A 19,259-nucleotide genomic window follows, 5' to 3' on the forward strand; every position below is an offset into this window, starting at 1 on the left:
TAAGATTCTTTATAGTGTTTTTAATTCTTAAATCTCATAGGTGTTCGTGTATTCTTTAGTTTTTGTTAATGTCTCACAAGGAATATATTATTAAGTTCCACTAAATAAAATAAATGAAAAACTATTTCGAGGAATATTATAATGAATCTTTTAGAGATCAAAATTTTAAAACTATCACATATGATATGAGTTAGTATGATAGCAATCAAATTCATGAATTTAAAATAATACAATTTCTAAAATTATGCGATTTAGAATAAACATGTTATTCTTGAATTATCTGTTTCTATAAGAACACGTAAAAGAACACCTATTTGAACAACACATATATAAAAAATTACAATCAGTGATCTGCTATATTCACCATCATTGTTGTTTACTCTCATAAAACTAAATCTGTGCAAGTTTCCGTAAAAGCTCATCTGGACATCAAACTCTTATAAGCGATACAATTGGATCATCATTTCCACATGTCACAGAACACAATTTGATGAAGCTAAATCTTTCAGGCGCTTAATTTCGTTCTCTCATCCCTGCACAAAAAGTACATAAACATAAGATTCACGATTCTTTATAGTGTTCTCTGAGTAAATCTTACACAAACAGTATTCACATTCAAAAACATAAGATCCAGCCTTCCATCGTCCATGTCTGCTGCAATCGATGTTGATACAAGATATTCTTAAAAAGTAATACACACCCAGAAACACAAGAACCAACTTTCTTTATTCTTAAAAACATAAGATACAAGATTCTTCATAGTGTTCCTTGAATAAAATCTTATACGAAAAGTAATACACACACCCAGAAACACAAGAATCAATCTTTCTTCTTCCATGTTCGATGCAGTTGATGTTTACACTAGAACAATGAATTTTTATTCAAGAGCCTCTCTGCAACTTTCTTTCTACATTTTTAATACTAGTTTTGTGTCTATATCACACTCTTGCAAATGTTAGACGCTTCCAAAAATAAAGAATCTCATGATTGACGTCTCTTAATGACACCAGTTGTTTCAACAAAATCAACCTCTCCCTCGTCAATAGGTAAACTTCTGCAGAACACACAAAAACTAAGAACACAAAAAAAAAAAATAAGAACGCACGATTCTTTTTAGAGTTCAATACCTAGTTCTTCTAAGTAGCAACATCATATAGAATATAGACAACATCAACAAACAAGAACAAACCTTTCTCCATCCATGATCGATGCAGTCGACGATATTAGGATTAGGATTCTATGACAGTTTTTTCAGCACGTCGAATTGAGTATTTGAGTATAAAATTCTAGTATTTGTGCAGATGTTAAGAGGCTTCCAAAAATAAACGAATCCCATGATTGACGATTATTCAAAAATAGCCTAGATCTTTCCTTCTTTTGCATCGTATAAGAATCGTATGATTCTTTTTTTTCCAGTATTTCAACAAAAGAATGGACAAGCTTGCCCCTGCTGGTAAATATAAGAAACTAGTGAAAAAAGCCGCGCTTCGCGGCGGCGTTATAAATTTTGATATGAATAGCATTAAAATTATTTTGAGTCATCTTCCCGTTAAACATATCACTAATAAAAAAATATTATAATTAGTACAAAAATTTGTATAAGTGGACATCATGTCAAACACAATACTAATAATAAAATTAGTTCGAACTTCCCTCCCGTCAAAGACAATATTAATCCATAATTATTATTTTTAAGATAAAATTAAATATTATAATTTAGATCAAAATTAGTTTGAGCCGCTCTCTTGTCAAACACAGTACTAATAAAAAAACATTACAATTTAGATAGGGCTTTTTTTATTCATAACTACGTTTTCAATCTTATTTCCAAAAATACTACCTTATCCAATCTTATTTTCAAAAATACTACATTCTCTAAAATATTTTCAAAAATACTGTGGTTGCATATGCAACCATATATGCAACTACAAATCCTGATTTCAAATTGCAGATTTCAAATGTCATTTTCGACCTCATCGTTGGAGTCGATATATATATATATATATATCGATTCCAAATATGAGGTCGAAAATGACATTTGAAAACTGGAACTGGAAATCAGGAATTCAGTTGCATATGAGGTTACAAATTTTCTTAACATATCACAAATGAAAAATATTATAATTGGTATAAAAATTTGTTTAAGTGGCCATCCTGTCAAACACAGTACTAATAATAAAATTAGTTTGAACCTCCTTCCCGTCAAAGACTATATTAATCCATAATTATTATTTTTATGATAAAATTAAATACTATAATTTAGATCAAAATTAGTTTGAACCGCTCTCTTATCAAACACAATACCAATAACAAAACATTATCATTTAGATATTAGTTTGAGTCGTTTTACTGCCAAACACATACTAATAAAAATTATTCTAATTATGATAAAATTAATGATTATAATTGGACAAAAAGTATTTTGAACTGTGGTCCCGTTTTAACAAAAATATATACTATAACATAGATAAAAAATTATTTTAGCCACTTTCCTGTCAAACATAATACTAATAGAAAATTTATTATTATTTAGATAAAAATTAGTTTGGGCCGCCTCCCGTGCCCGTCAAACACAATACTAATCAACATTATAATAAAATCAATATATGATTCCTATTTTATATGTATTATTTTATATGTTAATTATTTTTATTTTTTGACTCCTATTTATTAGTTTAAAATTATTATTCTTTTATGGTTCTAATATTTTTGGTATTAGTTTTTTAATGATTATTATCTTTACAATTTTTTATTTTCTATTCGAAATTTAAGAAAATTATAAGACTAAATCGGAAATAAAAATTGTACGTATTACCTTACAAATCTTAAATATAAATTGTATTTTATCTATGATTATTAGTTTAAATAAATATAATCATATTTCTTTTGGCATTCCTAGATAATAAAAAAATTGTATTACCTCTGCAATCCAAAAAAAAAAAAGAATTATATTAACTTTTGGAATCCTTCAAGTTGATTTTTTAAATTATAACTATAATTGGATAAAAATTATTTTGAATTGTGGTACCGTTTTAAAAAACAAATATTATAACATAGATAAAAAAAATTATATTAGCCACTTTCCCGTCAAACATAATACTAATAGAAAATTTATTATTATTTAAATAAAAATTGGTTTGGGCCGCCTCCCGTGCCCGTCAAACGCAACACTAATAAAAAATCATTTACATTATTATAAAATCAATATATATTTCCTATTTTTTATATCCTATTTTTTTGTTAATTATTTTTATTTTATGATTCCTATTTATTACCTAAAAATTATTACTCTTTTATGGTTCTAATTTTTTTGCTATTAGTGTTTTTTAATGATTATTATCTTTGCAGTCCTTTATTTCTATAGGAAATTTAAAAAAAAATAAATTATGAGACTAAATTGAAAATAAAAATTGTACGTATTACTCTACAAATCTTAAATATAAATGGTATTTTATATATGATTGTTAGTTTAAATAAATATAATCCAACTTAGGATTTCTAAATAAGAAAAAAATTGTATTACCTTTAGAATCCAAAAAGAAAAGAACTGTATTAATTTTTGGAATCTTTGAACCTAATTTTTTAAACATAATCTTATTTCTTTTAGGATTACTAAATAAGAAAAGAATTATGTCATCTTTAGAATTCAATAAAAAATATTAAATAAAAAAGAAAAGAATTGTATCATCTTTAGAATTCGATAAGAAAAGAATTGTATCTTCTTTAGAATTCTTAAACATGATTTTTTGAATTATAACTATATTTTCTAACCGAAATTTAAGAAAAATTAGAAGACTGAATCGAGCGATTCTAGAAACGCCCGCATCCTCCTTTATATATATATATTGATTCCTATTAGATAATTAATTTTGTTTTGTTTTTTAAACACATATAAATTGATGAAACAAAGTTAATAATATAAGTACGTGTTAAAATAAAAATTAATAATATAAGTACGAGTCTTTTTGAAACACGTTTTTTCTATTTATTTTGCAAAATATATCGATATTTTAGAAAAACAATAAAATATAATTTTTATTTCTGAACTTATTTGTAAAAGTACGATTTTGCAACCAAAAACCAACCGGATGCAACGATTTCTCAGCTAGATCCTATTGAGTCTTGGATACAGCCGACAGTTAAGATTCAATGGAATTGAATGCAACTCCACTTTTTTTTCCTATAAAAAAAAGATTTTTAGGATTGCATTTGAATGCAAATCGTGTAAAAAAAAGTTGAGCAAACTATATTTTCACAAATATTATCAAAAACTAACAAAACAAGTATTTTATGATAAATTGTATGTTGAAACTGTATGTTTTTTTTTAATATACCAACAAAATATAACTAATAAATACCCTCTTTTATCGGGTAATATAAGCAAAACTCCCCATTAACTTGTGAATTTAAAATTATTTTTTAAGAATTAAAGTAGAGGTGGCAATATGGATGCAAAACCATTAAACCAATCCAAACCAAACCAAAATTGTGAATTTGGATCCATCTGAAATCACATTTAGAAAAATGGATTTGGTTTGGTTTTTAGTCTCACATTTCTCACAAAATATGGTTCTAACCACATTTGGTCTCACTTTTAAGGGGTCGTTTGGTTGACGAGGGGGTATGGGGTTGGAATGAGGAATCGGGTTAAGCTGGTATAGGTTTGAGGTATCATTTCTGATATCAGGTGTTTGGTTGAGTGGTGGAATCAATATGGTTGAATTATAAAATTTATGAGTTATTAATTGTAATTAATTTAAAATATTATTAAATTAATATTTATATATATTCTTGAGTCAGTAATTTCATTTTGTATTAATAATCTACATGAAATGATAAAAATAATAATGAAAATAAAAGAAAAAAAGTTTGATTCCTGAAACCCATGTTTCATACCCACCTCCCCTCTTGGGTAGCTCGAACCAAACGACCCCTAAGATTTCTTATAACTCTCCACACACACTATTATGTTCCTTTTCTTTTCTTTCTTTCTTTTTGCTAATTATCACATGCACATCCCATGGTTCGAACTCATGACCTTACTTGGAGAAGCCAAGAGTTTAAACCACTTCATCAACTCACAGACTCACGCATACTTTTGTTATATTTAGTATTCATTATATTGTGATTTGAATGTATTAACTTTTGTTCATTATATAAAACTTATTTTTACTTACTAAACTAGTTACCCATAATTCAAACTAAAACCATAACCAAATTTATTAATATATGGTTTGAAAATGATTTTGATTCATCTATCCAAACCAAATCTATTTTATAAGAACCAAAACCAAACCAAAACCACATTTTGCCACCTCTAATTAAAGTATACATCCTTAGAACGACCAAGTTTTGCGAGTGTTGCAAAAGAGAGACATATATAGCCAAAAATTACTTCAAAAATATCATATGAGATAGGTCTGATCCCGGAGATAAGGGCGGCATATGTCAGCCAACATCAAAGAGCATCAAAAGATACATCAAATGTCACGCCTGAACAGGCCAGGCCAAACCAACATCAACGAGAATCAACAGATCCATAATGTGGCTTGAAGTGCATTAGAATGATACAATCACCTGGGAAGTAAAACATCCTAGAGCACCCCTCATAATGAAAAGAAAATCATCCGATAACCTTAGTGAAGTGAGAAAGAGACGGGCAAAAGGAAAAAGAACATAGGGTCATTTATAGAAGTGCTAATGTATCCATTAACATATGATTTGATTCCAAAAGCAAATAGGTAAAATGATACAATGCACCCATAACAACCTTCAGGTAATTTTACTGCTGCCCTATTCACAAAAACTTTCAGCAGACCATTTATACAGCCCTTACAACTAAATCAAATGAGTGAGCTTCCTCTATTTCCTGGTAAGCTATACAGGCACCCGTTTGCCTCGATAACGATCAAAAAACTGCAGTCAAACCAATAAAACATATCTTATTGTGAGATATTTTGGGCAAGAGTGGTTCATGAAAGCATTTAAGAACATGAAATGAAGATAAAGACATCACACAAGTCTAATCATGTTATGAACATCTTAATTCTTCGAAAAAATGTTACTAAAAGCTTAACAATTTATGCAAGTAATTTTGTTGTTCCAACTTCAAAGAAATAGCTAACTGAAGATATATCACAGGCCACCTTGGGCACCTTGATCTATATATATATATATATATATATATATATATATATATATATATTTCGTTTGATTTATTGCAGACTTCAAAACTCTGCAATCAACATCAACGACCTAACTTTTATGCTAGTCAGCAAACCAGCTTTTCATTCATGTCAAAGCATTCAATTTCAGGGAAGTAGTCCAACTCATTACTTTGAAAAACATACTGTAAGTCCTAAATTAAACCATTTACGTAAATATCATCAAAGCTCTAAATAATGTACATACAGATCTGATAAACGGCTGTTGGAACACCCAGCCTATGATCGGTATCTTCTGCACAAACACTGCTAGTGTGGGCCAGAAACCACTGCATACATATACAATCCATCAGCAACCAGAAGTATTGTAAGCGGAATAAATGAACTCAAGCAGGTAATTTTAAACATGCCTGAAAAGTATAATGAACCCATATGCCTCTAACATCATTCCGAGTATAGGCCATCCTATGACAACAAGGAAGAAGCCTACTCCAAAAGATATTGTTCCCTACAGCCAGAGAGCCAAAGAAGTGATATGTAAGCAAAAGCAAAACGGAAAAACCAAATTAGAGAGGAGGAGGGACCTTATAATTGCTACGTTTCATGAAGAATTGCAAGGAGGATTGCAGTCCAATGGTCAACATTACGCCAGATACAAATAGAATCTGATTCAGTACCATCAAGACAAAATGTCAGACAACTATAGATACACATTCCAGAAAAACAAACGCGCAAAATGTTGATGCATTAAATATAAGGTTATACTTACGTTGCCCATTGCAATTAGCCCTTTATCAAAGAAGAATACAATACCCAAAAATGAGAAAAAGATACCAAATCCTGTCAGACCTAGCCCGATCTCTGTTTCAACAAAATGTAATTACTAGGTCAAAGTTCAAACACATTATATTCATTATCAAGTATTAAGCATATCACGAGAAAATGCTGAAGAGAAATATCGGATATATCTACAAGGTTTTAACTTGAGAACATTTTAAGTTAGCATTGATATATCATATAAGTAAAAGCAATAAGACTATTTACAGAAAATAGAGATATTCTGAAAGAGTGTCAGGACGGCTTTCCACCGAATGGAGAATAAGATAAACAGTGAACCATCAGTGCATGATATTTTTTTTGCCATTTGTCATTTTCAAACTCTATTATCAACATCCAGTACTCTAAAGCAGATGCACTCATATGAAATTAAACCATAACCACTTAAGAAAAATTCCGTCTGGTCAGTATTGGGAGTGTGATATTTTACCAAATTATAATTGGCACAGACATGAACTGAGACTATCAATGCAGTCATCAAGTTCCTGGATGCTTAGTTGCTTCCCTAAGCAACAAGGTGCAGACCTAATACGGAGATTAGAATCAGTGCCTAGTACACGGGACTTCCGTAATCATCCGCTTCACAAGATCTACGTCATTTTATGGATGAAGTCTCCCTTCATTGAAGTCGAGGGCAACTTCTTGTGAAATTTTATATGGGCACACAACCTTACAAAAACTCAAGTCATTGGCTCTCAAACAGCTCTAATTCATCCAACAACTTGTCTAAAGAGAACCAAATCGAGGATTGGATCTAAAATTATGGTCACAAATTATCTTCGTAAATTATCATTTTTGTGCTCATAAAAAAAATCAAAAGATTCACATGGGGTTGAAGGGGTTGTGTTTATTAAAGCTAGGAAGTAAAAATTATTTGAGAATTTGGTTGAAAGTAAGGGTAATCACAGTGAGGACAGTGCAGTGTTTTCTTAAAACAGCGGACCAACCCAAGCATGCGATTTGGTCAAATTTCCAAACCGCACCACGAAATTTAAAACCGCATAAATAAAAGCACTAAAATACGTTGTGGTTCGAGCAGTTTGAACCTCTGATAAAAATAATAAATTATGAGATGATCAATGATTCAATGATACTATAATACCCTTACGAACATCAAGCAAGAATCTGCGACAGTCTCATATTGCTAGTTGTAAACATTTATAATCTACATGTTCCAAGAAAAAAAATCAAGTAATACAAGAAATTCATAATCTTCTTGGACTGAAAAATCTAAAACAGGACACGTGGCACTTTGCACTTTAAATTCATAATCCCTCCGTCCCCTTTTACATGTCCCTTTTGAAAAAAAAATTTGTCCCATATTACTTGTCCACTTCTCTTTTCAAAGCACCTTTTTGTATGTTTTTTCAAAATGTAACAACTTCCAGTGTTTGACTAGCATATATATATACACAACTCTATCTAATTCATTACATTTATTAGGGATATGTATGAAAACAAGATATCCACCTAACATTTTCTTAAGATGCGTTATTTTTTCAAAAGGGACAAGTAAAAGGGGACGGAGGGAGTATCTTACTTACCTAATAGCCTGGTATAGTAGAATTTTAATGTGCTTAGTGGTCTAGAAATTAATATACAATTGTATATATATGTATAACTATATATAATATATCAAATATTGAATACACAGTGCAGTATGTGCGGTTTTTGCAGTTTTGCAGTTTGATGATCACCCCTAGTAGAAATATTGCACTTTTATGTTAATTTACATTACAATCAGTAAATATAAGCATAGTTCTCGTTCCTGTTAACAGTGAATGCCACATATTGAATAACACAATTAATCCACTATCTGTAATCACAACTTCAAACAGTAACATAACAGTGTCACTTGAAAACAATCCCAAGCCATAAATTTATGAATCAACTTCGTAACATTAAACAAAAATTGTAAAAATCATGATTGCCTATTCAATATCCGATCCAATCAAATTCTCAGGGCAAAAGTTTCCTAAGTTGATTCTGTGGCATCTCTTCGTAAAATTCAAAAACAGAAAACGGCAACCAGCTGCTATTAGCACTAACTCTACCCTGATCCAAATCACTCTAGTACATACTACTGCTGCTACTAGTGGCTCTAATTACGATATCATTGTATCAAAATCGTGATTCGGAAACCAGGGGTTTTCAATACGACAACCTAAGTTGCTGCCCAATTAATAACAATAGGTGCTTCCGAAATGAAATGATGGCATAATATAACACACACATACACACACACCAAGTGTGAATCTTACTTTTGCGGTCGTTCATTTCAAAAGACATCATCTTGGTAATTGCGATAGAGAGAAGCGGCGGCCCTCACAAATCACCTAACAAAAACAGATCCACTACTATTAAGATTGTATGTATGTATATGAAGCATATAAGCGTATAGATAATCAAAATCAAAACTTGAAGATATATCAAATTACCGTGCAAGATTTGATTGGATTCACACGACTTCGTACACAAGGAGAGATTTGTATTTACGCGGAGTTGGAAAATTGGTGAATCTGGAGTTCCGATTTGGAATTAACTCCTCTTTCGCTTATATCAGAGATGCGCAGAGAGCCCTCGGTTCGGTTCGGATACAGAATACCACTAGTACTATCGAGTTTTATAACCCGGTTTTGCTCATTCGGGTCAAGTTTTTTAATCGGATCATAACATTTTTTTCTACAAAACTGTTAATCTAATAATAAAAACCTACTTTACTCAAGATGAAGTCGAACAAACAGTAAATTATAATCGTCTGTTATTATAAATAGATAAGTAAATGATTTTTTGAAGACCGGTGGATATACAAATATAAGTACTCATTTCATGCATTCTCATTAAATTACCGATCTTCATCATATGCCCTGATGAAGCTATTGTTTGAGCTATTCACCAAAACTGCGATAGCATACGAAATTTTATCACCAAATCAAAATCAAACCACTGCTTACAATTAAGAAGCGAAAACAAACGAATTTTCATCACCAAATCAAAACCACTGCGAAAACAAACCTCTCACCAGTAAGAGAAAACAACCTGAAAATCCAAGCCAAAAACCGAAACAACAGCAAACTGAGAACAAATAAAAAAACAGATTTGAACACAACACCTAAAAAATCTACGAAACATTCTTTTTTATTTATTTTTTTATCAATAAAATCAACTTTTTTGAACAAAACTCGAAGAATCCATTTGGATTTTTTGTTTCCTTTTGTTTGAGTTATTGTTTTTGTTTGAGTGCCTCGCTTTATGCAATATTTCTCGCTTTATGTGATGTGTTAGTTATGTAGAAAATGAATTTACTTTTGGAAACGGTATTGAGAATCACATGTGCTCAGCTCTCATAAAAAATATTTTGTAAAGCATAATGTAACGTAAATGTAACTACGATAACTCAACACAACAAAAGACAGGAAACAATACGTAAGTATAATACAGGAATCTACAGGTTGGAGATTCGATACGAACAGACAAAGACAATCAAGATATCTGAGACGAGCATCCGTCCACTGGAAGAAGTTCATTAACATGTTCAAGCCTCAGTGAAGAATAAAACACAATCAGTTTCTGCTATCAAGATTGCCTGAAGATTAAGTATCAAAGACCAGAAGATTCCAAACTATTTAAGTTGATTATTTATAATCAAATTTATCGAAGCAACACCTAACCCGGAATGACTGATCAAGTATATTATCAAGCAAAAAAATTTAAGGGATTATTTCAGTTCGAGTCGTTCGTGAACCAGACCAGTGCACAGGACGTCAGGACGTACGAAAGTATTCAGTGGATTCGATCAACGAATTAATTGATCAAGTCAATCGAGCTTTTCCAGGACACATTGCCAAAGATATTAGATAATCATATATATATATATATATATATATATATATATATGTATATATGATAAGTGGATTTTACATCCACTTGGAAGCCTTCATTTATGCTTAAATTGATGGATCGTTCTCAAGTATGTGGTATTTTTTATGTGTTTTTGTGTTGATGTGTGTAGAAAACCTAGATGGAGGGAGGATGGACTTTTCCAGGCTTATACGATGAATTGGAAGTCGAGAAATGAAGGGAAAAGAAAGAAAATCACCAGCGCCCTAAAGCGGCAGAGCGGCGCCCTGGGGGCGTCCTGCAGCGCGCCTGCGCCCTGGAGCGCCCTGGTAGCGCCCGGGGTCTGCCCTTGTGGCGCGCCCGCGCCCTGGAGCGCGCGCCTGCGCCCCGGGGTCTGCCCTTGTGGCGCGCCCGCGCCCTGGAGCGCGCGCCTGCGCCCTGGGGGAGCCCTGGCAGCGCGCCCGCGCCCTGGAGCGCGCGCCTGCGCCCTGGGGGCAGCCTTGTGTAGCGCCCGCGCCCTGGAGCGCGCGCCTGCGCCCTGGGGGGCAGCCTTGGAGCGCGCCCGAGCTCTCCCGAAGGTGGAAAATTCAGTTTTTCAAGCCCGTTTGGATTAGCTGCTGACCTGGTCAACTTAGGGCACTTAAATACAAAATATACAAGGAAGAAAAAGCCAAAAAAAAGAATAACCTAGAAAACATTCTAAGGAGCACGTGACGGCTACGGAGAAGATCAAGATCGAATTTCATAGCTTTTACTTTTGTAATTCTTCGAACTAGGCGTAACTTTGGATGCTCGTTCCGTATTTGTTTCTTAACTCTTATTCTCGTACTTTGACTTTGTTTTTCATATTCAGTACCATGTTTACATTTGAACCCATGATGATGAGAAGTTCGATTATGAACTAATCATTGTCATGGGATTTTAGCGGATTTATCGATGAATTTCAGTAGTTAATTTGCCTTGTTCATATGTGATGGTTTGATTTCCTCGTATTGGTTGTGCTTATTCGTCTTGGATGCGTAGCTAACATCTAAGATTGATTGTTAATCTTTATTAAAGCGACAGTGAATATATTGATTTAGAACTTGCCATGCGAGCATAGGTTTCGTGTTCGATAACATGACTTGTGATGTGATTTTACCCATCTTGCATCGCCCAATGTAATCTTGATAGATAACTTGTTCTTCAACCGTTATGTTTTCAAATTCTATAGACATATAGGGTCTAAGCATAATTGGTGTCTGTTTACCTTCTATCTTAATTGTGGATGTGTAGCATGGTGCACATATAACGACAGTTAGCGTGTATTAGTCTCGTGTTATCTGATTAGCTATCAACCATTACAATCGAATAAAGGTAGAACTCTGAATGAAGTTGTTAATGAAGCTAGAATCCCATGTTTTATTCTCATTAGTAAATCGTTATTCTCTTAGTTTATAATTCTTAGTTTCATAAGTCAATTCGAATTAGTTAAGTAAAAACCAAAACCCAATTGGATACTTGTCTAAGCATTGAATAATAATCATACATTGGTGCATAAGTGCATAATCTGAATACACCAGTCTCTGTGGGAACGAACTTGAATTATATTCTATATTACTTGTGACCACGTACGCTTGCGTGATTTTGTGCGAACAAGTTTTTGGCGCCGCTGCCGGGGACTCGGTGTTATATTTTAGTTTATGTGCTTGTCATCAGTGGTCGTTAAAGTTCAGTGGCTTGGATTCTTTTCTCACTTGTATTTCGTTTGTGTGTGTTCTCGGGCCCGTAAAGAAGCATTGGCAAAAGCAGAAACGAAAGTGAACACTACAATGGGTGATCGATCACCAGTTGCGAATGATACTAAGGCTCTTAAGGCTTTCTCAGAGCCTAAAATCAATGATATTCAGTCGAGCATTGTCAGGCCAGCGATCGAGGCCAACACTTTTGAGATCAAACCGAGCACTATTCAGATGGTACAGAACTCAGTACAGTTTGGGGGTTCTCCGACAGAGGATCCTAATATGCATATTCGAGACTTCATTGAGATCTGTGACACTTTCAAGTTCAATGGTGTTACGGAAGATGCCATTAAATTGAGGCTGTTCCCGTTTTCTCTGAATGATAAAGCTAAGGGATGGTTGCATTCTCTTCCTGCAGGATCTATTACGACATGGGAGGATCTGGCTCAGAAGTTTCTTACTAAGTTCTTCCCTATGGCCAAAACAGCTGCAATGAGGAATGTTATCACTCAATTCTCTCAGTTATCTGGTGAAACTTTATGTGAAGCATGGGAACGCTACAAGGAGATGCTGCGAAAGTGCCCACATCATGGGATGCCTGATTGGATGGTGATTAATTGCTTCTATAATGGCTTGGGACCTCAATCGAGACCCATGCTCGATGCAGCATCAGGTGGAGCTCTATTGACTAAGAGCTATGAGGAGGCTTATGAGTTGATCGAGATGATGGCTGCAAATGAATATCAGAATCCTACTCAGCGTCTTCATCAGGGCAAAGTAGCAGGGATTCTGGATGTTGATGCTACTACAGCCTTGACTGCGCAAATCAAGGCTCTTACTATGAAGATGGACTCTTTGGTAAACTTGGGGATTCAGCAGCCACCTTCAGTTTGTGAGCTTTGTGCGGGTACACATTCCACTGATCAGTGTGCCATATCTAGCGAGTCAGCTCAGTTTGTGAGCAATTTTCAGAGATCTCAGCAGCCAGCTCTGGCTACTTATCACCCGAATAATCGAAATCATCCGAATTTCAGCTGGAGCAATAATCAGAACTTCATGCCACAACAGCAACAACAGTTTCAGCAGCAAGGAGCTAGACCTTTCAACCCTTCTGGTTTTCAACAACAGTTTGCACCGAAGCAGCAATTCCATCCACCTGGATTCCAGCAACAAAATCATGGGGTGGCTGGACAGTCTTCCAATGAAAGATCAGAATTGGAAGAATTACGACTAATGGTTAAAAGCCAATCGGTGTCAATCAAGACTTTGGAGAATCAAATTGGGCAGATTGCTAACGCGTTGATAAACAGACCACAAGGAACGCTTCCTAGTGATACCGAGGCCAATCCGGGTAAGAAAGAGATGAAGGAACAGGTACAGGCTGTCACCTTGAGGTCCGGAAAGGTTACGAAGGAAAAAGAATCAGCAACAGAGCAAAACAAGGAAGAGAGTGATCAACAGGTTGAAACACCCGTGCTTTCATCTGAGTCTGATTGTGAAAAAACTGTTGTTGAAGCTAACAAGAATAAAATCAACGAGGAATCAAGCAAGGATTCAGCCAAGAAGTCTAGCCCGAAAGCTGATATTGGGGTCAAGCAAGTATATCCACCTCCACCTTTTCCGAAGAGACTTCAAAAGCATAAGCTCGACAAACAATTCGCGAAATTTCTAGAGGTTTTCAAGAAATTACAAATCAACATACCTTTTGCGGAAGCTCTAGAACAAATGCCGAGTTATGCTAAATTCATGAAAGGTATTCTATCTCGGAAACTCAAACTTGAGGAATTGGAGACTGTGGCTTTGACCGAGGAGTGTAGTGCGGTGCTGCAGCAGAAATTGCCTCCGAAACTGAAAGATCCGGGAAGTTTCACGATACCTTGTACTATTGGAAAGATATCTTTCGACAAGTGCTTGTGTGACTTGGGAGCTAGCATCAATCTGATGCCGTTATCTGTCTTCAAGAAACTTTGTCTGCCGGAGCCGAAACCTACAAACATGTACTTACAACTGGCTGATGGGTCCATCACATACCCGAGAGGTATAGTGGAAGATGTCTTGGTGAAGATGGATAAGCTCATCTTCCCTGCCGATTTTGTCATTCTAGACTTTGAGGAGGATGAGAGGATTCCCATTATCTTGGGAAGGCCGTTCTTAGCTACAGGCCAAACTTTGATCGATGTGCAAAAGGGAGAGCTTACAATGAGAGTTCAAGATCAGAGTGTCACTTTCAAAGTGTTCAACGCAATGAAATTTCCAACTGACGAAGAAGAATGCTTTAAGGTGGAGCCAATAGAAGCTGCAGCTCATCCAGAAATTGACCAAAGGCTGAAAACTGACATCTTGGAAAGGGTTCTAACAGGTGAAGCTGAATTCGGAGGTGAAGAGGAAGCAGAGCAACTTCAGTTTTTGAATGCATCTCATGGAAGAGGAAGGTTTATGTGACAGTCCAGGAATCCGGGGGCCTGGATTCTGACGTCACCACACAAAACCTTTTTAAAACACTTTGAAAACCTGTAATAATTTATTTTATTTTTTTTTAAAGATAATGAAATCCAGAGAATTTAAAACTTGAAATTCAAAGCTTGAAAACCATAATAAAAGATTTTAAAGAGAACACTTTAACCCCCTTAAAACAGCAGGATCGCATCCAGGTTATAGTATTGAAATTGGAATCCACCACTAATCATTATACAACATCTCTTACCAAATCAGATCATCTTCGATAAGAAGAATCACTGTCAATCTATTCCAGCTATGACTTACATCTGCATCTCAATAGCACAACTCGAGCTAGCACCAACCTCATCAACTTTCCTGAACACTCCTCGACCACTGGATCCTCAACTCTGTCTCCTCGCCTAGCATTAGCCTTATTCACAATCTCAATCAATCATCTCATCTTTAAGCCTTTCTGAAATGGTTAGAAAGGAATAGCAAGGGTGAGCAACAATGCTCAGCAAGTAATAATAAACAATAACAATTCTGAATCAATATGATAGAAGTTCAAAGGCTCAAGATACTTTAGTAAAAGATTCGACATAAATTCATAAGATTAAGGTATTGTATAGAATGATTCACAATACCTTGCATCAATGGAATACTGGAGTAATTCAATCTTTCCAAGAGAATTATCGAATTGGACTATCACATTTTAATTAAAACCAAGGTTAGGATGCTGATCAGTCATACCTAACCCCGAGCAGGCCCCGCCATACTCTATCACTGGATCCAAGGCACTCATTGGCCTAACATGACCATTCATCTGGTCTGACCACTCATCGGGTCCACATGTTTATATAAAAACAATAATCCAATTCTCTAATTCAATTCAAGAAGCCAATGTAAATCAATAGAACATCATCATAAATATCATCAACAACAGAATAATTCCAATCAAACTTTGATAATAATCTATTCATAAATTATGATCCATCATTTCATAAATCACAGTTCAGGGAATCCTCAACTATTCAGTATCCTCCATTATCGGCTAAGCAACTGAATTTAGCCTGCTAAACCAGCATGACAATGGCGGGTTGAATAATCAAGAAGATCCCAATTCATTCAAAGCTCTAACTATCACTGAGCAACACATGCTTCAATGACAATCTGAACTTCGAATTAATTTGTAAAACGGAAATTCTTTAGAAACTTGAAGATTAGAAAGAATGGGTCAGAATACTCGCACTTTCGAACATTGAAAAGAAAGGTATGAGTACTTGAAGCATATACCAAAGGAATGGATCAGAATATTTGCAATATATCCAAGAGAAAGGTTTAGGATACTTGCCTTAAATCTGACTCCAGTCTCACATCTCAATCTCATCTTTCAACTTTCACACTCTATGCATATCATAATCTCTAGACCATCTCTGACTATACTCTATTCGCAATATAGCTTCGCTTCCTCGATTCGTGCCTTATTCGCTTTGCAATACCACTCGACTTTTTGAATGTCTTCGGTCATACACGTCTCGTCCAATCCTTAACGAGAATAAGATAATAATATAATCACTAATCAATTTATCGCATATACATATCATGTATATCGATACCCACCTATATACCCCTTTAAACTTATCAGATACCACGTAACACATAATCATGCTTTGACTCTAACAAATAGTCAATTCATACTCCATATAACATATTACAATCAATACTCATATAAATTCTATCGAAAATTCGACAACTTATTGTCCATTTACAGGACTATCTACCTGATATCATATTCTGACCAACAACCAACCAATCAATTCCAAACCTTGTCGTCCATATATCCTTATCCATATCAATCATACAAATCATATATTACACTTATAATATCATAAATAAACACATACTTCACGTAACCATCGATTTATAACAATTAGATCACATATAACCACATTCTGCATATTTAACAACACATCATAACATTCTTATCTCCACCATATTATTATGTCATATTGAAATAAACTTTATAAGATTTAATCTCTTTTTCGTTTCGTCTAAATCTGACTTATGAATCAAAAGTTATGCTCAAAACCGTTTTCTGCCTCCACTATCAACATATAACACATCAAACATATAGCAGACAACACATTACACACCAAGTCCCTCATCCCAAATGATGTCAAATCAAGTCTTGGGTTTAAAATGATTTTTCGGGAATTTTCTGGAATTTTTAAACATTTTTCGGAATTAAAATCGATAAAAGAATCACTTTTCGAATGAATAATCAAGTCCCAAATACTTGAAATTGGACTTGAAATCATTCATAAACAATTATCGAGCCTTGAAAATAATTTGGAAAAATATTTTAAAGCTCGAAACTATTTTTCGGAATTTTTAAATCAAAAAGGATTAATTAAATCCAATTAATTAATCAATTAAAATCAATTAATAATTAATTAAAATAATTAATCAATTAATATTTAAATTAATTGACTAATTAAAATAATTAATTACTAATTAACATTAATTAATAAACTAATTTAGATTTATTTTTGAATAAACAAATATTTAAAAAGCATTTTTGAATTTAAAACCAATAATTTTCGAGATTAAAATAAATAAATAAAATGTTTTTGAAAAGATTTAAAACTCCAAGGTTCACTGTGCGAACTTTGTAAACTATTAGGGGACTGAATGAAAAACTTATAAACTTCAGGGTTCACACCGTATCATTTTAATAAGTTTGGGGATCAAATTGTAATTTGACCCCCGGTCACCTTCTCCGACGAGCCTTCGCCGGATTTTCGCCGTGAAACGGCTACAAAGCTCCAAACTTCACCAAAACGTGCAGATATAGCCTACATACTATCAGGAACTCAACCACGAGTCTAGTTTCTTCAAGAACGCAGTAGTTTGGCCGGAAATCCCAGCCAAACTTGCGCCGCCGCCGTGGAGTTTAAACTCCGGCGAGCCCGCTACGGCCTTCCTCCACACAATCCAAACATACCAATCAATTCTACACATCCCAATGAACATGATTGAACCTTCAAAACTCACCCAGATTCATCAGAATGAACACTCTGGCCAAAACTCAAAGTTTTCCGATGAACATCTCAAGAACATGAATAACAGTTATTTCAAGGATCAATCCCATGTTTCTATGTGTTTCTGAAGTCCAAATTCGACATATAATATACCGAAACGACGAGAAAAACACGTTCTACAACATAGAAGCATCAAAACAATCAAACAAGATCGTTTTCAAAAATTCATCTTTAAAATTATAATAATTCGAATTTTCAAAAATTAATAAGAAATTACCCGTGAAATCTGCACGGTTATGATTGATTAAACTGGATTCTACGCGTCGATAGCTTCGTTTTGACTATTCATACGCCTCCATCGGATTCCAATAACACCTTCAAATCTTCGTTTGATTATGAAGAACACGAAGAACACCGCTCGGTTTCTCTCGGTATTCGTGAAAAGAAACTGGTGAAATGATTTTACGGGTGAAATAAAGCTCTAGAAAGGTCTATTTATATTTACGAATAATTGGTACCCCTTTGGATCGTATATGACATGAAAATACGTATTTAATAGCTTTATATTAATAAAGCGGGGTCCAATCGGTACCGGTTTTCGAGATAATCATCAAAACGGGGCTTTTAAACTCAATCATTGGTCTGCGGGTCCCATTTGCACGTATTTCGATAAAAAGTAATATAATAATCAAAATATCTGGCTTTCACGTATATCGAGACAAACCAGATAATTATCAACAATTAAAATGCCCGCAAAACTCCGCCGGACCGACTCCGGGAAAAACCGTACTCCGGATCAAAAAAGTCAAAACACGAAAAATGTCCGGAATATTCAAATTAGGCTAAAGGTGAGTTTTGTTGAAACTTCCGGGAAGAAAATTTGCTACACCGTTACGAGTGAACGGTTTTACAGAAATCAAATAATTAATAAATAAATATAAATATACGCAATTAACTCCGTAAATCGATTATAAAATCATCTAACATTCCATAAATCGATATGAAAATATCCAAATAAACTATATTTTCTCCTGAGCATATAGAAATTGAAATCTCGCGAATACGAACACATACGAGCATCCAGCTCAATAAACTAGATAATACAAAATTCACAAAATTATATAATAATCACATAATAATCATAAATCACCATAAATAATTAAACGAGCAATACCACAAGTAACACTTAGTCACATACCACATATATTCACATAATT

At 34.1% G+C, this 19,259-nt stretch overlaps 1 protein-coding gene, 1 long non-coding RNA gene and 1 other non-coding gene across 4 annotated transcripts; all 3 read right to left on the bottom strand.

Annotated features, from left to right (window-relative positions):
* Nucleotides 1-5,665: 5,665 nt before the first annotated feature.
* LOC108197346 (vesicle transport protein GOT1) lies at nucleotides 5,666-9,599 on the bottom strand. Its single transcript, XM_017364934.2, has 7 exons — nucleotides 9,440-9,599; nucleotides 9,263-9,337; nucleotides 6,934-7,025; nucleotides 6,749-6,829; nucleotides 6,575-6,672; nucleotides 6,412-6,493; nucleotides 5,666-5,916 (listed from the first exon to the last, which is right to left on the bottom strand). Exons 2-7 carry the CDS (start codon nucleotides 9,291-9,293, stop codon nucleotides 5,878-5,880), a joined length of 423 nt encoding a protein of 140 aa, XP_017220423.1. The 5' UTR covers nucleotides 9,294-9,337; nucleotides 9,440-9,599; the 3' UTR covers nucleotides 5,666-5,877.
* Nucleotides 9,600-13,051: 3,452 nt separating this feature from the next.
* Nucleotides 13,052-13,158, bottom strand: LOC135148565 (small nucleolar RNA R71). Its single transcript, XR_010286645.1, has one exon. It is a non-coding gene; the product is annotated as a small nucleolar RNA R71 (small nucleolar RNA).
* Nucleotides 13,159-15,205: 2,047 nt separating this feature from the next.
* LOC135148355 (uncharacterized) lies at nucleotides 15,206-18,911 on the bottom strand. Of its 2 annotated transcripts, XR_010286462.1 has the most exons (3): nucleotides 18,320-18,796; nucleotides 16,353-16,546; nucleotides 15,206-15,473 (listed from the first exon to the last, which is right to left on the bottom strand). It is a non-coding gene; the product is annotated as an uncharacterized LOC135148355 (long non-coding RNA). The 2 variants fall into 2 exon arrangements; XR_010286463.1 differs by lacking the exon at nucleotides 16,353-16,546 and having other exon boundaries at nucleotides 18,320-18,911.
* Between the last annotated feature and the right edge of the window lie 348 nt (nucleotides 18,912-19,259).

Source organism: Daucus carota, chromosome 8 (assembly GCF_001625215.2).
Source record: "Daucus carota subsp. sativus chromosome 8, DH1 v3.0, whole genome shotgun sequence".
NCBI lineage: Eukaryota > Viridiplantae > Streptophyta > Magnoliopsida > Apiales > Apiaceae > Daucus > Daucus carota.

Coding starts and splice junctions, on each gene's coding strand:
- LOC108197346 (XM_017364934.2), bottom strand. CDS start 9,293: ATGATGTCTTTTGAAATGAACGACCGCAAAA. Junction 6,673..6,748: donor TGAAACGTAGCAATTATAAG/GTCCCTCCTCCT, acceptor CTCTGGCTGTAG/GGAACAATATCTTTTGGAGT. Junction 5,917..6,411: donor AACAGCCGTTTATCAGATCT/GTATGTACATTA, acceptor GTTTGACTGCAG/TTTTTTGATCGTTATCGAGG.